The sequence below is a fragment of the Phascolarctos cinereus genome, unplaced genomic scaffold (assembly GCF_003287225.1).
Source record: "Phascolarctos cinereus isolate Bilbo 61053 unplaced genomic scaffold, phaCin_HiC Scaffold_3;HRSCAF=262, whole genome shotgun sequence".
Taxonomy (NCBI): Eukaryota; Metazoa; Chordata; class Mammalia; order Diprotodontia; family Phascolarctidae; genus Phascolarctos; species Phascolarctos cinereus.
Window position 1 is genome coordinate 117987051 of NW_027555736.1, and position 21060 is coordinate 118008110.

Below are 21060 nucleotides of genomic sequence, written 5' to 3' on the forward strand. Positions count from 1 at the left end.
GTATGACCTTGAACAAGGCACAGTTACAGAGTCAAGACTAAGCTGCATTGATAGAGATCCCTCATAAGGAATTCCTTCCCTTGATGAAGTCACAGGTCTGCCTTCAAAATAAAAAGTACAAGGGACTGGAGATCCAAAGATAAAACTAAAAAATAGCCCCTGTCCTCAAGTAACTTACCAACCTATTAGAGATAAATCCATTTTACTCAGCTAGCCTGGTTCTCCTACAGCAGACATTGTCTGTGGGCAGCACTATACTCAGTCTTTTGAGGTTAGTAGAACCTGTCAGAGCTTGTATCCTACCGGCATTGCCTTTGAGAATCAGGGTCATTTCTAAGCCATGGTGTGTCATCAGAATAAGACCTTCAGGAAGCTTTAACATTGTTGAAATTACAGCTATCTCTAGCTTCATAAGTTCATAGCATCATAATATTTAGCCCCAGAAGGGACCCTAGTGATCAGATAATCCAGATCTATCAAACACATAGCCCAAGACACTCCTGAGGGCTGCCTGAACCAGGTTAAAATGTAGTTGGAAAATATTTAACAAAATAAGTAAAATTAAAATGGAATGTAAATGTCATTCATATGTGGCTTTCTAAGTTCATACGTGGCCAGCAGGGATCCTTATGTACAGTTTAGTGACCACCGTTTCTACTTGAGTTTGATATCACTGATATAATCCAACCCCCATTTTAGAGAGAGGAAAACAGAATTCCACAGAGATGAGTAAAATGCTTCATAGTCATAGGCTTCTAATTTTTTTTCTAAGTGTATTTTACCACAAATAAGCTAATTTAAATCCCCTAGATTTGGCAATTTTTGAAATGTTTAAATTTTTTAACTAAATATATTAATTCCCCTTTCTCTCCCTCCCCCTAAAAATACTTCTATCTCCTCATCCTTAGAGGGTCACCAAAGAAAGTGGATGCCTGGCAGGGGTTCGGTGAACCTAGACTGTTTGGACAAGCAAAGCAATCACTCATGACCAAAGCCAGCATGAAAATTGCACAGGCTTTAGAAGTCCTTGGCAGTGTCCATGGCTGTGCATACTGGGCTGTACCAGTGATCAGAGGGGATAAGCTTAATAACCTGTTTGACCTTAGACAAGCAATTTAACCTCTCTCTGCCTCACTATTCCCATCTGCAAAATAGAAATAAAAATATCTGCCCTACTTATCTCACAGCAATAAGATGACGAGAGGAAACTGAATATGCTTTGAAAGGAGAAATGTGAGGAGATCTGGGAGAAAAGAGCTTCAAGAAGGAGGAGGTGGTCAATGGCACCATATTTTGGAAAGACTTCTCTTCTTGTTTCCCTTAGTAATTAATTCTTGGTTCTGACACTCACTAGTTCTGTGATCTTATGCAAGTCACATCATTTCTCTAGACCTTACAGCTTATCTGTGAAATGCAGGGATGTGGACTAACAGACCTTTCATGAAGGTCCCTTCTAGTGATGACATACTTACTGTAAAGTGTGATAACTAATAATGTGACCAATAGTAACTTCCCAAAGTGAGCTCATATGGAGCGAACTCTAGAGAAGAAATGCAGCATCCTCCCTACAAATGATAAATATTAAAGAGGGGAATTAGAGACTCTGATGATGTATCTAAGGCCAACAGCAAAAAGTAGCAAAAGACAACCACCTGCTCTCAGCAGAGGATGCAAAAGAGTATTTCTGGTGTTCTAGTCCTTTCTCTAACAAGAGTGAATTCAAAGCCCCAGAGGCCTACAGCTCGTAATAAAAATAACAGCATGCTATTAAGTAAAAATGTGTTAGCTAATTACTAGTACCCTGACACAAGCCACAGTAGTCATATGGGCATTTGGAATTAAGTAGGCTGACAAGTCTTATTAAAAATAAATTGCTAAGATGGTCCACAGGCGAGGACCAAGTAAAATAATTAAATACCAAATTGTTTCTTTTTCTTGCTATAAATAGAACGATTTTAATTTTCATTTCATTTTTGCCCTAAGCATCAAAGCAGTAGATCACCTTGCTGCTGGCATTCCTCATTCCCAATGCTTGTGACTATAATAGTTAAACAGCACTAGCCTTGGCATCAGTAGACCTGGGTTCAATTCCTTGGTTCTACCTCTTACTAACTGTGATCTTGAAAAAAAATCACTTCTCTGAGGCTCAGTTTTAACGTCTGTGGGTCCTGGGCCATTGCCAGGGGTCCTGACTTTTTTCTTGCCACTGGACTTTGTGACTCTGGAAGAGACTGAGGCTGATGACTTTATGCAACTCTGCCTCACTTAAATCCAATTCATCTGCAAATCAAGACATCATCAGTGATGTCACTGGTCCTCTTTGAAAATAAAGTATGGTGGCAGCTAGGTGGTATAGTGGGTAGAGCACTGGCCCTGGAGTCAGGAAGATCTGAGTTCAAATCCAGCCTTAGTCATGTAACACTTACTAACTGTGTGACCCTGGGCAAGTCACTTAACCCCATTGCCTAGCAAAAACAAACAAACGAATGAAAATGAAGTATGAACAACAACAGCAACAACAAAATGAGCATAACACTTATATTATCTAGTTCACAGGGTTGTTATAAAGAAAATGTGTCATAATTTGCAAAGCATCATATAAATATTATTAAGCTATAGATGTAAACTAGTATTCAAAATATTAATAATATCAAGAGCCAATAGTGTATTGGATAGAGCACTGGGCTTAGAAAGATCTGGATTCTAGTCCTGATGAAGATACTAACAAGCTGTGCAACCTTAGGCGAGTCATTTAACTTCTCCTGGCCTCAGTTTCTTCATCTGTAAAGGGAAGGAGCTAGATGACCTGTAAGGTCTCTCAAGTTCTATATCTATGATCCGATCAGGTAGGAATTGAAGCCAGTCCTCGCTAACTCCAAAACTACTTCTCTAGCCACTGCACCACACTACCTCTCAACAACTTAAATAATTAATATCAATAATGGCCCTCAATATCAGTAATCAACATCAGTAAATATCAATAATACTGCTTCACATTTATACGAGTAGATGGCCATCCGAACAGCAAAGACCACGCTTTTCTTCCCCTCCCAGCCCCACTGGGTACCAATCTCCTAGCATCTACGAAACTGAAAAGGACTTGAGTCTGGGCTTGGTATTATAACAATAATTCCTAAAAATTGTATAGCAGAGTAGAATTAGAACAGGTCAAGAATTCATCCTGACAGTCTACTTGAGAAGACTTAATTCTTTACCGAATAATATGTATCTATGTAGCTTCAGGTCCTAGGGTCAAAGATCAGCTTGTAGGACTTTAATAATAATGCATTGGAATAAGGTCCTAACTGGTTTCTTGGCATCTAGTCTCTTGACATCTTTTTCTAGTCCTGAACAGCTACCAAACTGATATACTAAAACTCAGGTCTTTCGTGTATTCATAATGGAGGAATGTCACTCCTCCCCTCAGAAGCTTCTGTGGCTCACTATTACTTCTACGAAAAGATTCAAACTCCTCTGGCATTTAAAGTCCTTCATAATCTGACTGCTCTCCATCTTTCCTGGCTACTCACTCTCACACACTCTACATCTCAGACAAACTAACCTACTTGTTCTCCCCCAGAACATGACAAGTTATCTCTTGCCTTCATGCCTTTGTACAGACTGTACTGCCACCTATGCTGAGAATGTTCTCCCTCTTTCCCTCTACCACTTGGAATCCCTAAATCCCTTCAGTACTCAACTAAAGGGCTATCTCCTTCAAGAGGCCTTTTCTGCTTTCTCTACTTCCTAATGCCTTCCTCCTAAATAACTTGGGATTTTTTTTCATATATACTCTATATTTATTTATCTGTTGACATGTGGTATTCTCCCAGTAGAATGTAAGCTTCTAGTGGGCAGGGACTCTTTTGATTTGGTCTTTGTATCTCCAACATATAGTATAGTGCCCAGCACATAGTAGATTCTAGGTAAGTGCCTGTTGACTGACTGACTGATTGATTGATTGAAAAGTAGCCTTGTGTGAGCAAACACATGATGCAGTCCTCAGCACTTCAGTAGATTACAGCAACAACTCCCACAGAAATAGCTATCATAATCTTCAATAGCCATGTCCAAAAGCAGCCTAGAATACAATTAAAATAATGCCTTTTTCCTGATATCGTCTGCTTTGAGTTTGTGTCCTCAAATGACCACCTGGTCAAAGCCCCAACTACTCTGGTGTTACGAACATCCTGAGGCTTCACTATCATCATCAACAAACATTGAACAAGCACCTACTACGTGCAAGGTGCTGCACTAGGGGTTTCGGGGGACACAATATGATCACCAGCATCAGCATCATCCCTAGCATCCCTAGGTACCCTGTTTGGCTGGGAGGGAGAGAGAAGCCCAGTCTTTGCAGTTCCTATGGTCATCTATTCATATAAATGTGAAGCAGTATTATTGATACTTATTGATATTGATTATTGATATTAATTATGATCACCAGCAGCAGCAGCATACTACCATGAACACTGAGCTTTAAGGTTTGTAAAATACATTACATGTACTATCTTATTTCATCCTTACAACCACCCCAGGAAATAGGTACTTTTATTACCCCTCTCTTATAGTTGAGAAAACTCAAACTCAAAGATGTTACTTACCCATTGTCAAACAGTAAGGGTCTGAGGCAGGGCTTCCTGATTCAAAGTCCAAGTTCTATCTACTATGTCACCTAGAAATATTAAGCACAGCTCTCGCTCTCCAAGAGCTTACAGCTTTGCAAATAAGATGGTCTTTGAGGTTTTGTGATTAGCCGTGCCTGTGACTATGCTATAATGGGATTGGATGCCATGATCACTCACCCCAAAGGGAGTGTAGGTACTGTGTCTGTAGGTACTGTGTCTGTAGTTTGTCTTGCAGGACTTGTAAAGCCTCTAAATGTTTTTTTAAAAGAGGAGGAGTCCAAATTCTACTAAATCCCGTGCTATTGAAAAATACTCTAATAATAAGGTGCCGGTCTCATCAAAAGGATCACCTGGAGGGACAGAAGAGCTCTGGGAGCAGAGGTGTAATAGAAAAAATAGGCCTGGAATCGAGAGAATTGGGTTTGAATCCCTGTTCTGAGACCACTCAACTATTTGAAACCAGCCAGGTCATTAACCTCACTGAGCTTCAATTTTGATATCCATAAATTTGGGATAAAAAATACTTGCCCTGCCTATATCAGGGTTGTTGTGATGAAGGTGCTTTGTAAGCCCTCAAGTGCTAGAATGTGAGTTGCTGTTATTTCTTTTCCCTTTTTATAGAAGGGATTAAGTATATACTGGTTCTGAGCATACATAAATAGTTCATATAAATTAACACAGGCATGGATATAAAGAAATTTAGAAAAGGCTCAAAGGATGTTAGTGAGCAGCCATACCACAAAGGGCAGTAACCTCTGCTGACCCTTTCTAATTCCTTCCTATTACCTTTACAAGGCAGTTTGTGTTTAGGGAAGGCATACTGAGTGCATGTGTAGCAAGCAGAGGTTAATGTTCTTGCTACCAGCTGATAATGCATGGGACATGGAAGGAGGAGTGGGTGTACAAGGAGAGGGGACGGAGTTGCCGAGGAGGAGGGGGGCAATACAAATCAGGGCATCTGGTGAACATGTTCTCCAGTTCAGAGATTTATGAACATCCAGCAGTAAACACTGTGGTACCAAGCATTTTGGGTAACTGAAAATAAAAATATCCGTTCTACTAGAGGAGTTTAGGAAAAAAGAAATAAGTTGTTCTAAACATAAGGATGATCACAGGACATGTTGGCTGATCTGTCTCTCCTTCCCAGAAAAAAAAAAAAAACACCATCAGAAAGAGCCCTTCCCTAGCTCACTTTCCCCTAGAGATTCCCCTGAAAGACAGTGAAATTGTTTTTTTTGCTGCGCTCCAGGGATCACATCGAAGAAAAGAAAATGTGTTTTTGCTTTGCTCTGCTTCCAGTGGAAACCCAACTTAACCATGTGCTTTATTTTTCAGTGAAACAATCATGTTTTTGCATCAGATTTTTTACCAAGGCCTCAAAGCCCGGATATCCAGCTGGCCAACGTTAGTGCTCGGTGAGTAATGACAAACACTTGGAAATTAGACATTTGACTAATTGAATGGCATCCTTCATTAAAGACCACATTTCAGAGGACCTATTGGCCTGTCTTTGTAGCCCAGACTGGCTTTCCCCTCACATGATTACACACACCACCAAGTAAAATTCCCTCTAGTAAATGTTCTGATGTGTCGTCTGGACTCATGGCTGAGATGAGTTAGTTTTTAATACCACAGGAATTTCCCTAGTGAGGTTTGGGAGGCTTTATTGCTGTTCTTAATTCAAAGACTAGTTTGAAGTGATTAAACTCTTTTTATATATAAAAGCTACTTCAAACCTAAGCCCTTTTCCAGTCAAATATTTGGTGTTTCTTTGAAAAGAAAATTCCAAAATAGTAAGGGAAGAAGCAGATGAGTGGCCACAGTGTGCATATATCTCTCCGCTGGCAGTGTGCGGTATGTTTCTGCCTTCAGTAAATTCACAAGCAGATAAATCCAGCACTGGACAGAACCACAGAGCCTGAAAAAATTTCAAAGATTATCCAGCCCACCTCACTCCACCATCACCACCCTCATTTCATAGATAAAGAAACTGAAAACAGGTATAGTAAAGCAACCTTTAAGGTCATACAGGTAGTAAGCAAATAGCAGAATTGGGACTTTTAGACCCATTTCTACTGACTCTAAACATAATATCCTTTCCACCAAACTACGGGTGAGGAACCTTCGGACTCAAGGCCACATGTGGCCCTCCAAACTTCACAGATTCTGTCAAAGGGCTGCACTTGAGTTCCTAGAGAGGCACATGTGACCTCGAGGCCACAGGTTCCCCAGCCCTACACTAACCCATACTTTCCCCCTGTACAGAAATATACTTGTTCAGTAAGCTGGAGCCTTTTTGACATGCAGCCAAAACAGCTGGAGATGAATCAAAGTCCATAGCTGTTAGAGGAGGGAAAAGGGTCATCTAATAGTGAGCTCAATCACATCTGAGAAGTCACATACCCTCAACAATTGATTATGCAGAATCTAGGAACAAACGCAGGGACTGCTGAGTATAAGCAATCATGGCAATCTTTTCCATTTATTTTGATAACATGCCACCATCAATTTCAGCAATAAAACATATCACTAAGCCATGACACCCCCATACATTTAATGAGACACGTTTGTGCTATTGGGAGAGGGGTGCAGGAGGGGTGGCAGGCAAATAGTTCTGGAATACCAGGACATTTTAGTACCAAATTTCCTTGTATCGTCTCAAAGGTGTTGATTATGGATTCCTCAGAAAACTTCTGACAACTTTGGACCCTCTTTCAGTGGTAGGGAACCTGTGGTTTCAAGGCTGCATGTGGCCTTCTAGATCCTTGGATGCTGCCTTTTGACTGAGTCCAAGTTTTACAGAACAAATACTTTTATTAAGGGGATTTGTCTGGTGAAGTTTGGATTCAGTCAAAGGGCTGCACTTGAGGACCTAGAGGGCCACATGTGGCCTCAAGACCATAGGTTCCCCATGCCTGTGTCTTGTGCAATTTGTATTTTCTTAGCATTCTAGTTACTTAACTTTCCAGTCTCTCCTTCTCTCAACTTGCATGAGGGAAAAACTTCCAGTTTAGTGATAGGGACAAGAGAAGTAGAAAGATATCTGGTATAGGGGAAAGCTATGGAGCAGTAGATAGACCACTGGGCCTAGAGTCAGGAAGACCTGAGTTCAATTCCACCCTCAGACACTTACTAGATATGTGACCCTGGGCAAGTCACTTAACTCTGTTGGCCTCAGTTTCCTCATCTGTAAAATGAGCTAGAGAAGGAAATGGCAAACCACTCCAGTATCTTTGCCAAGAAAACCCCAAATGGGGCCATGAAGAGTTGGACACAACTGAACAAAAACAACTGAGAGGAAAGAGAATTTGCTCTGGAGTCAGAGGAACTGAGTTTGAATTCTGCCTTTGTCACCACTACCTGATTGTTATTAGACAAGTCATTTAAACTGTCTGGGTCTTAGTTTCCTAATCTGTCAAATGAGGGGGTTGGGACCAGTTGGTTTCTAAGGCCCCTGCCAGCTGTAAACCAATGATATTACTTTGTTCTGTTGGGATATTCTCTTTTTTTCCTCCTTCCCACATACAAGGAAGAACACAAAACATCTTTACACTTGGAAAAGTTGGAAATACAAAGATCTCTTTTTTCCCATATAGAGGATAATTTTCTTTCCGAAAGAAGAACTTCTCCCAAAGAGCTAAAGGCTAGGTGCTAGCCAGACGTTGCTTGAATATTACATACAATAGCACTTCTTTGCGAACTTGAGGTTGTCCTTGACAACCCACTACTTACTTGGGCCAGCTGTCTCTGATATGTTGCCTTCTTTTTTCAACCTTCAAGTTGCAGGTTCAATCTCATGCCAAAACAAAACTGCCCCCCTCACCCTACCCCACCCCAACAAAACTTTTGAAAAAGAACTAAGCAAAAATTTAAGGCAGAGATTTAAACCAACTTCACAAAAATCCTAGAGTGGCAGATCATATGGAGTTTCAGGCACACTAAAGCTACAAACAGGTGAGGTGAGAAGTAGGAACAAGGCATGGTTGAACGTGTTTGTCTGAAGAAGATCTGGGGGTTTTAGTATGCTGCAAGCTCAGCAAGCATCAGTCATGTGATGGGGCAGCCAGAAAAGCTAATGTGATTTGCAGCTGCATTGGAAGACATAGGTTCCAGGTGACAATCTCTCTGTATTCTGCCCTTGTCACACTTCATCAGAGTATTACTTTATATTCTTGGAATTGTAGATTAAGAAGGATAGTGATGAGCTGGCGAACTTTCAGACGAGAGCAGCCAGGATGGCCAAGGGCCTTGAGTCCATGCCATGTGAGAATTGATTGAAGGAACTGGACCCAGGGGTATATGGGAACTGTCTTAAGTTATGTGAAACGGGGAGGGGTCATGAGGAAGAGTGATTAGACTGGATCTGTTTGATCCCAGAGGGCAGAACCAGGAGCAATGAGTAAAAGGTCCAAGGAGGCCAGAGTTTAGGCTTGATGTCAGGAAAAACTTTGTAACCTTTACAGCTATTCTTCAATGGGATGGGCTGCCTTTGGAGTTGGTGGGCTCTTCCTCCTTGGCAACCTTCAGACACAAGCGGAATGGCTCAGTTGTCAGGTGGGTGGGAGCACAGATTCCTGTTGGAGATGGGTTTGATGCAATGGTCCCCAAGGTCCCTTCTGACTCTACAATTCTGTGATCCTGGGAGACTCCAGTAGGGGACTGGATCCCCTCGGATAGTCTTGGGGGAGGGAAGGTCATTAGGATTTGGAGTCAGAATAAAAGAAATTGCTTCCAAGAAAGACTGAGGGATATGTACTAGGAGGTCATGCCAGACACAGAATAAAAACCAACACAAATACCATCTGCATTCACAGAAAAAAAATTATAAATAGAAGTATATATAGAATAGTTTTACATATATATGCCTGTTTGTGTTTAATGGTAGCCATCTCTGAGGCAGGGTGAGTGGAAGGAAGAACAAAAGGGGGTAAAAAGAAATTTACGTGATAACTTTGTTGTGTATTTAAAAGAAATAGCAAGTTGTACACAGTGAATTTATGGTTTCATATACAATCATCTTTTTATTGTACTATGTTAAGGAAATACTTCTTTTATTCCATAAATTTAAAAAATTAATAAATAAATTTAATTTTTTTAAATGTAGGTGTATACCTAAGTGAAGTGGACCAAGGGACATTTAGTTTGATTGCCTATATGTAAGCTTTACAAAATGTATAAACTGAGGCATAGAACAGATAAAGTTCTGTGAAATCCCATGAGAGGCAGCATGGTACAATAGAAGAAGCCCTGGGCTAGAAGTAAGAAACCCAAGTCCTAGTCCTAGCCCTTCTATCAACTATCTGAGGATCATGGACAAATCATTTCATCTCTCTGAGCCTTAATTTCATCTGTAAAATGAGAAGATTGCACTAGATTAGCACTTCTCAAATTTTTTAGTCTCAGAACTTTTGAAATGATTGAGGATCCCAAAAATCTTTTGTGTGTGTGGGTTATATCTATTGTTACCAATTAAAATTAGAAATTAAACATCCTAGTATTCTCATTAAAATGGTTCTGACCTCACAGCCCCCCTGAAAGGGTCTCAGGGACCCCCAACAGTCCCTGAACCACACACTGAGATTCACTCCACTAGCTGATGACCAAGGTCCCTTCCTACTTCTAAATATTATGATTATAATGTGCTTTTAATTTGGAGGTTCTGAAGAAGGATGTAATTTATTTGATCATGGAGAGAAAGATGTTTTCAGAGCTGACATTCAAAATTTTAGTTCCATAAGAAGCCCCAGTACAAAATAAATGGGTAATCTTGGCAAGTTCCAGAACCAAAAAAGGATAAATACTCAAAATAGAAAAGAGAACAACTGAACCAAATCCTAAGTTTCATTCTACCTATTTCTTCCAGCTGACCTATTTGACATACTGCTGCCTATGCTGAATATCTACCAGGAGTTTGTGAGAAACCATCAATACAGCTTGCAGATCCTAGCTCACTGCAAACAGAACAGGGATTTTGACAAACTCCTGAAGCATTATGAGGCAAAGCCAGACTGTGAAGAGAGAACTCTGGAGACCTTTCTTACTTATCCTATGTTTCAGGTAATGTGGTCTTTTAGAAAGCATAATAAGGGATTGTTCTTAAAGTGAGAAAAAATTTCAGTAGAGATATCATTCTTTAGTAAAATAGGGCTGATTTATCTTTGTATCCACTGTGCCCAGAATTTAAAGGGTGCTGAATGAATGGATGAATGTTTATAGGGAAGGGACCAGTAACAAATCTAATTAAATATTAATAAATCTAATTATGGTACAATAGAGACTCCCTGAGTTATGAACACCAGACCTATACTTGAAATATGCATACAAACAGCTAGCTGAACACTTCCACCTGCTCCAGTTACCCATCCTAAGGTTGATCTTACCCAAATTCACTCCAAATAGAGAACAGGTGGTCTTGCTGCAACTGCACCACCTGATGGCTCTTTCTCCATTGTGTGTCTATTATCTTCATGCTTCTGTTTCTCTCTCCCTCCCCCCTCCTCCCCTCCCCCTCCCCCTCCCCTCCTCTCCCCCTCCCTCTCCCCCTCCCCTCCCTCTCCCCCTCTCCCCCTCTCTCCCTCTCCCCTCTCTCCCTCTCCCCCCTCCCCTCTCCCCCTCTCCCCCTCTCCCCTCTCTCTCTCTCTCTCTCTCTCTCTCTCTCTCTCTCTCTCTCTCTCTCTCTCTCTCTCTCTCTCTCTCTCTCTCTCCCCCTCTCTCTCCCTCTCTCCCTTCCTTCCCTCCCCCACTCTCCTCCACTCCCTCTCTCTCCTCTCTTCTCCCCTTCTCTTCTCTTGCTCTCAAAAGGAAATCCAAACATTTTCAAGTCGCATTAGACATGGTGCCAAGCAAATGCCATGAACCTCTAAAAACCATTGAAAGCACCTAGAAGCTTGCTGTAGACCAATGTTTCTCAAAGGATATGTTTCAGTATATTAATAGGCCATGAATGTGCTGCAAAGTTTTGAATATTATGTTTTGCAGATTTTAAAAATTATCATTGTATTTAAAATAAATTTTACTTAACCAGCAATAAATTTTGTTTAATATAAAATTTAGCATACATAGTACAGTATTATAGTATTCACAAAACAAACAAAACCTGCCCATTACATATATGTACTAATCTCAAAACACAACAGAGACCTTGAACTGGCAAACAACAAAAACAGCTGCATTTATTGAATAGAAATGCTACAAATCTCCTGACTCTTCCACAGAATTGCCACATTAAACATTCTGTGTGCTGTGATTTCTCACAGCAGAGAATACTATGCCATGAACAAAAATCATTTTGAAAACCACTGCTCTAAAGACTCTACAAATGTCTTGGTCTACCTACTTCCTCTTCTTCTATTTAAATCTGTTTTTCCTCATGTCCTATTCAGTTTTTGTCATTTTTCTGTTTTAATTACCAGAATTGTTCCCTGCTCATTTTCATTACAAAAGGATAATATTTACATAAATGATAACATTATTTCTATGGGTAAATGCTCCCTGAGTTCCAAATGAGGAAAACAACTTGGGTAACACAAACCGTTTGTAAACTGGGGGTTGCTGATAGAACAGTCTCTGTTTACAAGTCCCTTCTTTTGGTAGCATGTTTCATTTTGATTTAAAACAGTGCTCCAAACAGAGGATTGCTCTTAGAAGAAAACCTAGTGCCATTTTCCTTCTAACAGAACCATGTGACAACGAGACAATCTGACTTAATAGATAGTGAGCTCCCCATCACTTGAAGTATCCAAGATAGACAACTTCCTCTTAGGGACACTGTAGAGCAGATTGCTGCAATTGGTGGAAAGTTGTGCCCAATGTCCTTCAATGCATCTTCTGGCTATAAAGAGTCTTTGATTCAATGGTTACTCACTATGACATTCCCTCCAAAACCTTTCAGATCCTCAGCTAACATGTCTGTGATTGCCCTGTGGTCAGTCTGCCTTTCTTTGACTGTCTACTCTCTGTAGATCCCCAGGTATATTCTGACATTACATGAACTCCTGGCCCACACTCCCCATGAGCATGTGGAGCGAAACAGTTTGGATTATGCAAAATCAAAACTGGAGGAATTGTCCAGGTAAGAAGCCTTTGCTCTTGTCTTACTGTATTCCCAAAGAATAGTAGGTAGGGGGTCTTAATCTGAGGTCCATGAACCTAGTTGTTTTAATATTTTTGGCAACTGTATTTTTTTCCTTCATCATCTTATATGTTTTATTTTATTCACTTAAAAGACATTCTGATAAGGGATAGTCTTCACCAGGATACCAAAAGGGTCCAGGACACACACACACAAAAAGATCTCTGGTCTAGAGGATGCTGATTCTGTCAGTCAATCAGTATTCACTGAATGCCTTTAGGGTGTATAACCTTATATTCTATGTACAGAAGAAATTGAGCAACCAACTGGAGTTACTATAGTCCGGGCTTACAGGTTCAGAAAATCAATTCCAGCAATTTGCCAAAACTGACCAGACTCATTTATAAAACTTCCAACTAATTAAATAATAATGGTGATTTCCATTCAGTTCAATAAACATTTATTAAGCACCTACTGTATACCAAGAGGCACTATGCAAAGCAAAGGGGATAAAGAGATGAAAAAAAAAGTGAAAACAGTCCCATGCTCTCGAAGAACATATGTCATATTGAAGGAAAACAAAAGGTAGCAATAAATAAAAATCAGTAAATAAATACAAGGCCATTTTGGTGAGGGGGTGGTTATGGAAAGTGCTAACAACTGGGGTGACCAGGAAAGATCTCATGTAGGACTTAGCAGAGAAGCTTAATCCTGAAGGGAGCTAGGGAGTCTCCAAATTGGAGATGAGGAGGAGGGAACATTTTAGGCAAGAAGAACAGCAGATATAAAAGTCAAGAGGTAGGAGATAGAATATCAGATCTGGGAAAAAGTCACCTAAACAAGTCACTCACCCTGTTGGCCTCAGTTTCCTCATCTGTAAAATGAGCTGGAGGAGGAAATGGCAAATCACTCCAGTATTTTTACCAAGAAAACCCCAAATGAGCCACAAAGAGTCAAACACAACTGAAAAACAACTGAACAACAACAAAAGAGAATATAACAGGGCATGTTATGGTGATGTGTCAGAGGAAAACTCCTTTCCTATGGTCAGAATACTTGTGGCTGCTATCAAGGGTATCCCTTTTATTAAAACTGAATCAAGAATAGAAAATTGCTTGGTGAATGTTAAATCAGAGCAAGGGAGCTGGATAGTTGAGCAGGAAATTTCATGAAGTAGTCTCCCCCAGTGACAAGATACTGCTCTCCTACATAGAGAGACAGTGAAAAATTCATACTTCTTGGCTTCCTTTTTGTCAGGGCTCATGCAGATCACCATCCTTCTGGTGTTGACAAAATTCCTTCAGCAATGGTAAAATTACCATTAGATCCCAGAACTCCCATCCACACTCTCTCACCCTGACTCATTTTAGATACTTGTAGGATGGCTGATTGGGTTTGGGTTACAGTCTGTGGACTTTAAACAGAGACAAGTTAATTGGTCCAACCAAGAATCAAATTGTCAACCTTGGCCTCATGAGTGCAGTTCTTTGATGAAGCCACAGTTCTTCCATTATTTAACTGCATGACCTTGGTACATCATTACTTAGAAGCACAAAGTCAGAATGTTAGAACTGGGAGGAACCTTAGAGGTGATCTCACTCAAGCCCCTTATTTCAAAGATGAGAAAACTGAGGCCCAGGGAGTAAAATTAGCTTGCTCAAAGTCACAACTTGACTGGTTAGGTGGCTAGTGATAAACCCTAGAATAGTAAACAAGTCTCCTGATTGCCAGCCCATAGGTATGTTAATTTCCTATATTATTGTCAGAGGAAGGTAGTAATAACTATTATATCCATTCCTCCCTCCTTCTCAGTAATAATATAAGGCACGAGGAGACATTAGCTAAGTGAGAAAAAACAAACAGCTACACAAATTGTTGTTTTTATTGTGATTTCTTCAAACCTTTGAAAGAGCTGTGATTTCATCCATGTGGGCACCTTCTTCCTCCAATGTGGATCACAACACCTCTATGTCACAGAAGACAATCTCTGGTCTTTGGGAGAGGGCTGTGGCCAAATACTAATCCCTTTGTAACCCACTGATGCTAAGCTTCTCTTAATTTAGCTAAGCTGGTCCTTGGACAAGAGGGTCATAACCCACCCCAAGGCCTTTGGAACTTGGAAGGCCCTACTGGAGATTATGCTCTGCCAACACAGTATTTCAGGATTAGGCTACAAAATCTTTGGACTATAAAGAAGCATCACAGGAGGAATCTGGTGAGGGATTCTCATCACCATCATTATTCTACAAGAATAATAATAATAGCAACTAACATATAGGCTTTCAAAGCATGTTTCACACATTATAATATTTATAAAGCACTTAGCAAACTACCTGGCACATAGTAGATGCTTCATAAATGCTTGTTCAAAATAATTGTCTCATTTGATCTTAATAATAACCCAGTAAGGATTCCCCATTTTACAGATGAGGGGAGTAAAGCTAAGCTCAGAGAAATTAAGTGACTTGACCAGAATCACACAGCTAGGAAATACCTGAGGTGAGGATTGAATTTCAGTCAAAGTAATTTCAGCTCTTTGAAAGAAAGGGGCAAGTCCAAACTCTAACTCCTTTCCTCTGAGAAAAGTCTCACCAGGAAGTTAGGGAGGTCATGCAGATCTTGATCTGACAGACAGGAAGGTGGGTTTGAGCTGTGTGTTGCTTTTCAGTTGTTTCCGTCATATCTGACTCTTGGTGACCCCATTTGGGGTTTTCTTGGCAAAGATACCAGAGTGGTTTGCCATTTCCTTCTCCAGCTCATTTTAAAGATAAGGAAACTGAGGCAAAGAGGGTTAAGTGACTTGTCCAGGGACACACAGCTAGTAAGTGTCTGAGGTCACATTTGAACTTGGGAAGATGAGTCATACTGACTCCAGGCCTGGCACTCTATCCACTCACTGTACCACCTAGCTGCCCATTTGAGCTTTGTACAGATAACACAGAGACCACTTAATGTTGTAACTTGAGACTAAATTTGAGGAATGCACATAGAGGTGGGATATTTATTGAAAGAGCTCAGGATCAAATTGAGCAATGAAAAGAGGGCAATGGAATAATAGCTGTTATAGGCAAGTATAAAATAAATAGACCTCTACCTAGAATATTGTCCCAAAATTACCGTTTATCTTCCTTTTTTGCATGGAAAAAATAAGGCTCATGCATTACTTTGCTTTGCTAGCTGAAGAACTTTCAAGGGAATAGTAATCACTTGCATTTATATCATTCTTTAGAGTTTGCAGAGCACTCTCTTCACAACTCAGTAAGCTAACTAGCATATTATTGCCAGCATTTCACAGATAAGGAAGCCAAGACTCAGGGGGCTTAGTACTTTGCCTCAAGGTCCCCTTGAAAGTGCCTAAGATAAGATTTTGACCAGGGTCTCCTTACTCCAGATCTAACACCTCATGCCACACTGCTTCCATTATGCTGAACACATTACACACATGCCAACAAATAAAATTACTGCATTCACTAACATATTCTATCACTGGAAAAGTAGGGCAAATCACTTACTTCATCTCTTGACCTCTGTTTCTTCCATTTGAAAATCTTGCACATCCAAATGAATGTTGCTGGGGCACCTAGGCAGCACAGTGGATAGAGTACAGGCCCTGGAGTCAGGAGGACCTGAGTTCAAATCCGGGCCTCAGCCATATAATACTTACTAGTTGTGTGACTCCGGGCAAGTCATTTAAACCCAATTGCCTTACCAAAAAAAAAAAAACCATGAATGTCTTCCTCCAAAATTGTTTCCTTGGGAGCTCAGACACTCATTCCAATAATGCCACTGTTATTTTAACCATTTCCAAAACTCTTATTTGGGAAATGTCTTCAGAACTAGTTTTGACAGCACATAAAAAACCCGGAATTTTATTAAGAAGGAATTTTAGAAGGAAGCTTTGAAATTATGTAATCTAACCTCATTTATAGATGAGGTGCAATATGACCTGATAGAAAGAACAATGAACTTGGGTTCAAAGGACCTGAGTTCAAATTTTGGATGGGCCATGGACTATTTCTGTAACCTTCAGCAAGTCATTTCACTACTGTGGGCCTCAGTCTTCTCAGCTGTAAAATGATGGATGACTCCTTAGGTTGCTCCCAGCTCTGGATCCTATCAAGTGCCTTGTTGAAGGTCCACAAGTTAATGGCGAGTCTGTCTGCAAGTTAATGGCAAAACTAGGATCAGAATCCAGGTCCTAAGCATCCCAGGTTCTTTCCACTACCCAGAATATCATTATCTTATAGTCACTCATCATTCAGGATAGGGATAGATACAAGATCTGTGAGTTCAGCTTTCTAACCATTATACCACACTGCCATAATTATTGGTTCAAAATGACATTTCCCAACTTTATCACCCATATCAATGGTTTCAAATTCAAATAGAAACAGGGAGCACTAATCCATAGGTAAGCCCAAAGTCTGCATATTGATTTAGTTTTAAAACATATTATTGTATATGTTTTATTGTATCTCCATTTATTTTGTTAAATGTCGTCCAATCGCACTTTAATTTCATCAGGGCCACAGTGGGGAGTGATGCAGGCTGGCCTTCAGGTACCAGTTTGACAAATCTGCCTTAACTCATTCCCCAGATGCAGTACAAAGCAAGAAGCAAATCCACCTCAAAAAATAAGGGTGTTGTGGAACTGGAGCCACGTTTTGTTAACATGTTAACAAAGACTTTGGCAAACTAGAGCATATCCAGAAAAGGGCAAGCAGGAGAGTGAAAAGACTAGAGATCATGCCATTCTAGCACCACTTTCAGAGAACTGGGGGTGTTTACTCTGCAGAAGAGAAGATATAGCTTGGAGTATTTGAAGTTTTGCCACGTGGACAAGGTATTAGATGTGCTCTGCTTAGCCTGAGTAGGCAGTACTAGGATAAACGGGCAGGAGCTACAGAGAGGCAGATTTAGGTTCACTAAAAGGCAACACTTGCTAATAATTAGAGCTGACCAAAAGCAAAGCAGGCTGCCTATAGAGGTAATGGGTTTCCCTTCCCTGGAGGTCTTCAAACAGAGTTTTGAAGATCAACTGTCAGGGCCTCTGTAGGAGGGATTTCTATACGGGCACAGAATAGACTACATGGCTCTGAAGGCCCTTCCCACCCTGAGATTCTGTGATGCCACCCTCAAGATTTGCCCCTATGAAAGCTAGCCAGTGAAATACACTGCCAGCTCACAAAGTACTTTCAAAAGAGGCTTTCAAAAACAAAAAATGTTTTGAGCAATGGCAATATCTTTGGAATAAAGGTGTAACATCCCAAGGGGATTACTTTGATCAGCTCTTCATACACTTAGAAGAAAAAAAAAATCTGGTAGATTTGTTTAAAAACTAGTCTAACTGTATGATTCTACATAAGCCAAAATGAATTTATAATTCATAGATTAGGATGTTATATTTTTCTTTCCAATTAGTGAAATATCTAACTAGACTGACAATCTTTCACTGTTAGTCACCATACCCAACCCCATGTGCTACAGCAGACAGATTGGACATGTGGACTAAGAGTGAAGAAGAACAATCAACTGAGGCCCTCCTCGAATGATATGCTTTTATCCATCTGCTGAAAAGATTATCTTTCTTGAGGCAGTGTGGTTCAGTGGCAAGAGTTCAGAACTTTTCTGCTGACCTTGGAGTCATAGGACCTAAGTTCAAATCCCAACTCTGTCACTTACTTCCTGAGTGACTTTGAGCAAGTTGTTGAACCTCTCTAGGCCTCAGTCTGTTCATCTGAAAAAAGAGGAGGTTAAAAAAAAGAAGAGAGAGGATTAGATCAGATGGTCTCCGAGATCTCTTCTAACTCAGGATCTATGATACTGCAATATGAGAGATCTCATTTGGGGAAGCTACTAGAGAGAAGGGGCTGCAGTTTTTCATGCAAGCAAAAAAATGACGTATTGGATAGACAGTTTATGCCAAGCATACCTTACAGAACTGGCCCAAAGCCAAAAAGTAAAGTGAACGGTTTTCCAGAGCCTTGAAATGCCCCCAAGGAAACATCCCCCTTATCTGCATGGTAAATTCCACCCTTGTCAGATGGCCTCCCCAATCAAAACCTATAATCAAGAAAGGATTTGTTAGCTGTATGACCTTCTCCCTCCCTTCTGGGCCTCATTTTCCTCATGTGTCAAATGAGGGGGTTGACCTAATTGGTCCCTAAGGGTGTTTCCATCTCTAAAGATTCCATGTAAACTCCTTTACACTTAAGTTGAAATGGTTGATAAGGCTTAATGTGCACTTTCAGGCATCATTAAGCAGGCGGGGGAGGTTTGGGGATGTGGGAAGGAGTGGATTTTCTGGGACCCTGAAACCACCCATTACCCAAGGTTCTGCAAGCCACTTAAAATCCAAGCATGGGGCTCCTGAAAGTATGTTACTTGTCCTTACTGCTGCTTCTAGCAGCTGTGAAAAGCAGCTGGAGGAAGCCACCTCATGGAGCAAAGGAGAAATTGCAGCTGTCAATGGAGGGGTGCTAATGCACCTATTTTCAGCTGCAGCATCTGTCTCTGTGACTGGCGTTTGTGACTAGCTCCCCAGGCTGTGCAGCTGTCAGCTCCAGGAAATCTAAATCAGTCTGCTCGGGAGCTGGCTGCCTTGTCAGGAGCTCCAGAAAGAAATGGGGCTGAAAGTGAGACTCTTGCCACAGGATTTCTGATGCAATCGCTCTGTCTCTCCGCAGCAAAGAGACTGCACCAAATTATCTGGCTCCCCTCGGAGAATCCTTTAGATTTCTGAATCTGTAATTTGTCACCACAGTCCATTAAATCTGGCAGATAAGCTAATCCAAACATCTACCAGGTTGAGGGGGATTTTTGCTTCTGAAAATGGATCTCTCGTCACACATCTCCTTTGACAAGATCTTGTTCAGAGCTAACTATAGCATCCCAGAATAGGCTTACCCTCTGAGAGCAATCAGGCATTTTTCCCAAATAGCCTATGGGGACAATTGGGGACTTTTTCTACTTTAACTTGAATCCTTTCAATATTCTTAATTTGGGGGGGGGCAGGGAGGAGCAGTAGTCAAGAAAGGAAATGAGATTTTAGAGGTAAGGAAAGGAGAAATGATCCATGCAAAACCATGAACAAGACCAAATTGTGGTAGAAATAGTGGTGGTGACGCTTGGACAAATCATTTCACCAGTGTCCTCATCTGTGAAATGGGAACTGGAACTAGATTTCTAAAGCCCTGTCCAGCTTTACCATTCTCTGACTTCTGTTTGCCTTCGAATCCTTCATTCTCCCTCTCTTCATGCCCCTTCCCACCTCAAGCATTAGGTGTACTCCTGCTGACCTGGTCATCTCTTTCTAGAACAAAGCTATCTTGACAAAAGCAAAAACCCATTCACATTTGGGACTTGATACATTCCCCTTTCCAAAAAATATTTGCATTTCATTAAAAGGATATGCAGGGAAGGACATGGTAGAATTTCCAGCATTGTAGTATCATGGATTCAGAGCTGGAATGGACTTCAGACATCATTTAATCCAACCCCCTCATCAGTGGGGGAAAGAATATCAACCAAATGTTTATATTATATTCCATAGGAAAAGATGAGCAGTTGAAAACTTTTGATCGAGGGGGATAACACGATTTAAAAAAAAAAAACTCTGGACAGTTCAACTGACAGTCTTGCTTAGGATTTCAGATTAAGAAAAGGATTGTATAGGGGAGAAAGTGGAGGCAGAGAGATCAAGTAAACTGTTACAATGGGTAATGAAAGTCCCAACTAGGCAGTGGCTGGAAATGGAGATAAGAAAATTGTTTGGATATATAGTATTTGCAAAGCAATACAATGTTAATTCTTAACATCTCTTTGATGTTCCTGCCTTTTTGTCTCTTTGAGAAGATCTCTTTGTCTCAAATGTCTCTTTGATGGTTATTGCAACACCTGCAGGGAGGAGACATTTTTGCTAAGCATCAGTTTAGCACCCCTCCACTAGTACCACGTTAGACAGCCATAAAAAGTAATATCAACTCTGCTTAAAGGGAAAAAAAAAAGACACACACATACATGAGCATACACACACACACACTTAAAAACTATGTATTACTCTCCCCATCAATGTGTATGATTCTTTATTCCCAAGATGTCTTTAGGGTCATACATACCTTTAAGAGCTTAAAGCAATCTTAGAGATCACCTCCTCCAACCACTCATTTTAAAGATGAGGAAATTGAGCACCAAAGTAACAGCTACTAAGTGGCAGAGCTGGAATTTGAACCCAGGTCCTCTGCATTTTTTCTACCACACTAGGCTGCCTCTTTCAAGATTTGTGGTTATTGCTGTTTGCATTTCCTGCCCTGTCAAAGACATAATGTTATGTTCTAAGAAAAGGAGGACACCCTTTTGGTT

At 40.6% G+C, this 21060-nt stretch overlaps 1 protein-coding gene across 1 annotated transcript in view; it reads left to right on the forward strand.

Annotated features, from left to right (window-relative positions):
- Positions 1-21060, forward strand: part of RASGRF1 (Ras protein specific guanine nucleotide releasing factor 1) — a 206792-nt gene that overhangs the window by 108189 nt on the left and 77543 nt on the right. The window contains exons 6-8 of the mRNA XM_020965608.2: positions 5964-6043; positions 10492-10685; positions 12590-12699. Coding sequence (XP_020821267.1) covers positions 5964-6043; positions 10492-10685; positions 12590-12699 — 384 coding nt within the window. The remainder of the gene's footprint in view (positions 1-5963; positions 6044-10491; positions 10686-12589; positions 12700-21060) is intronic.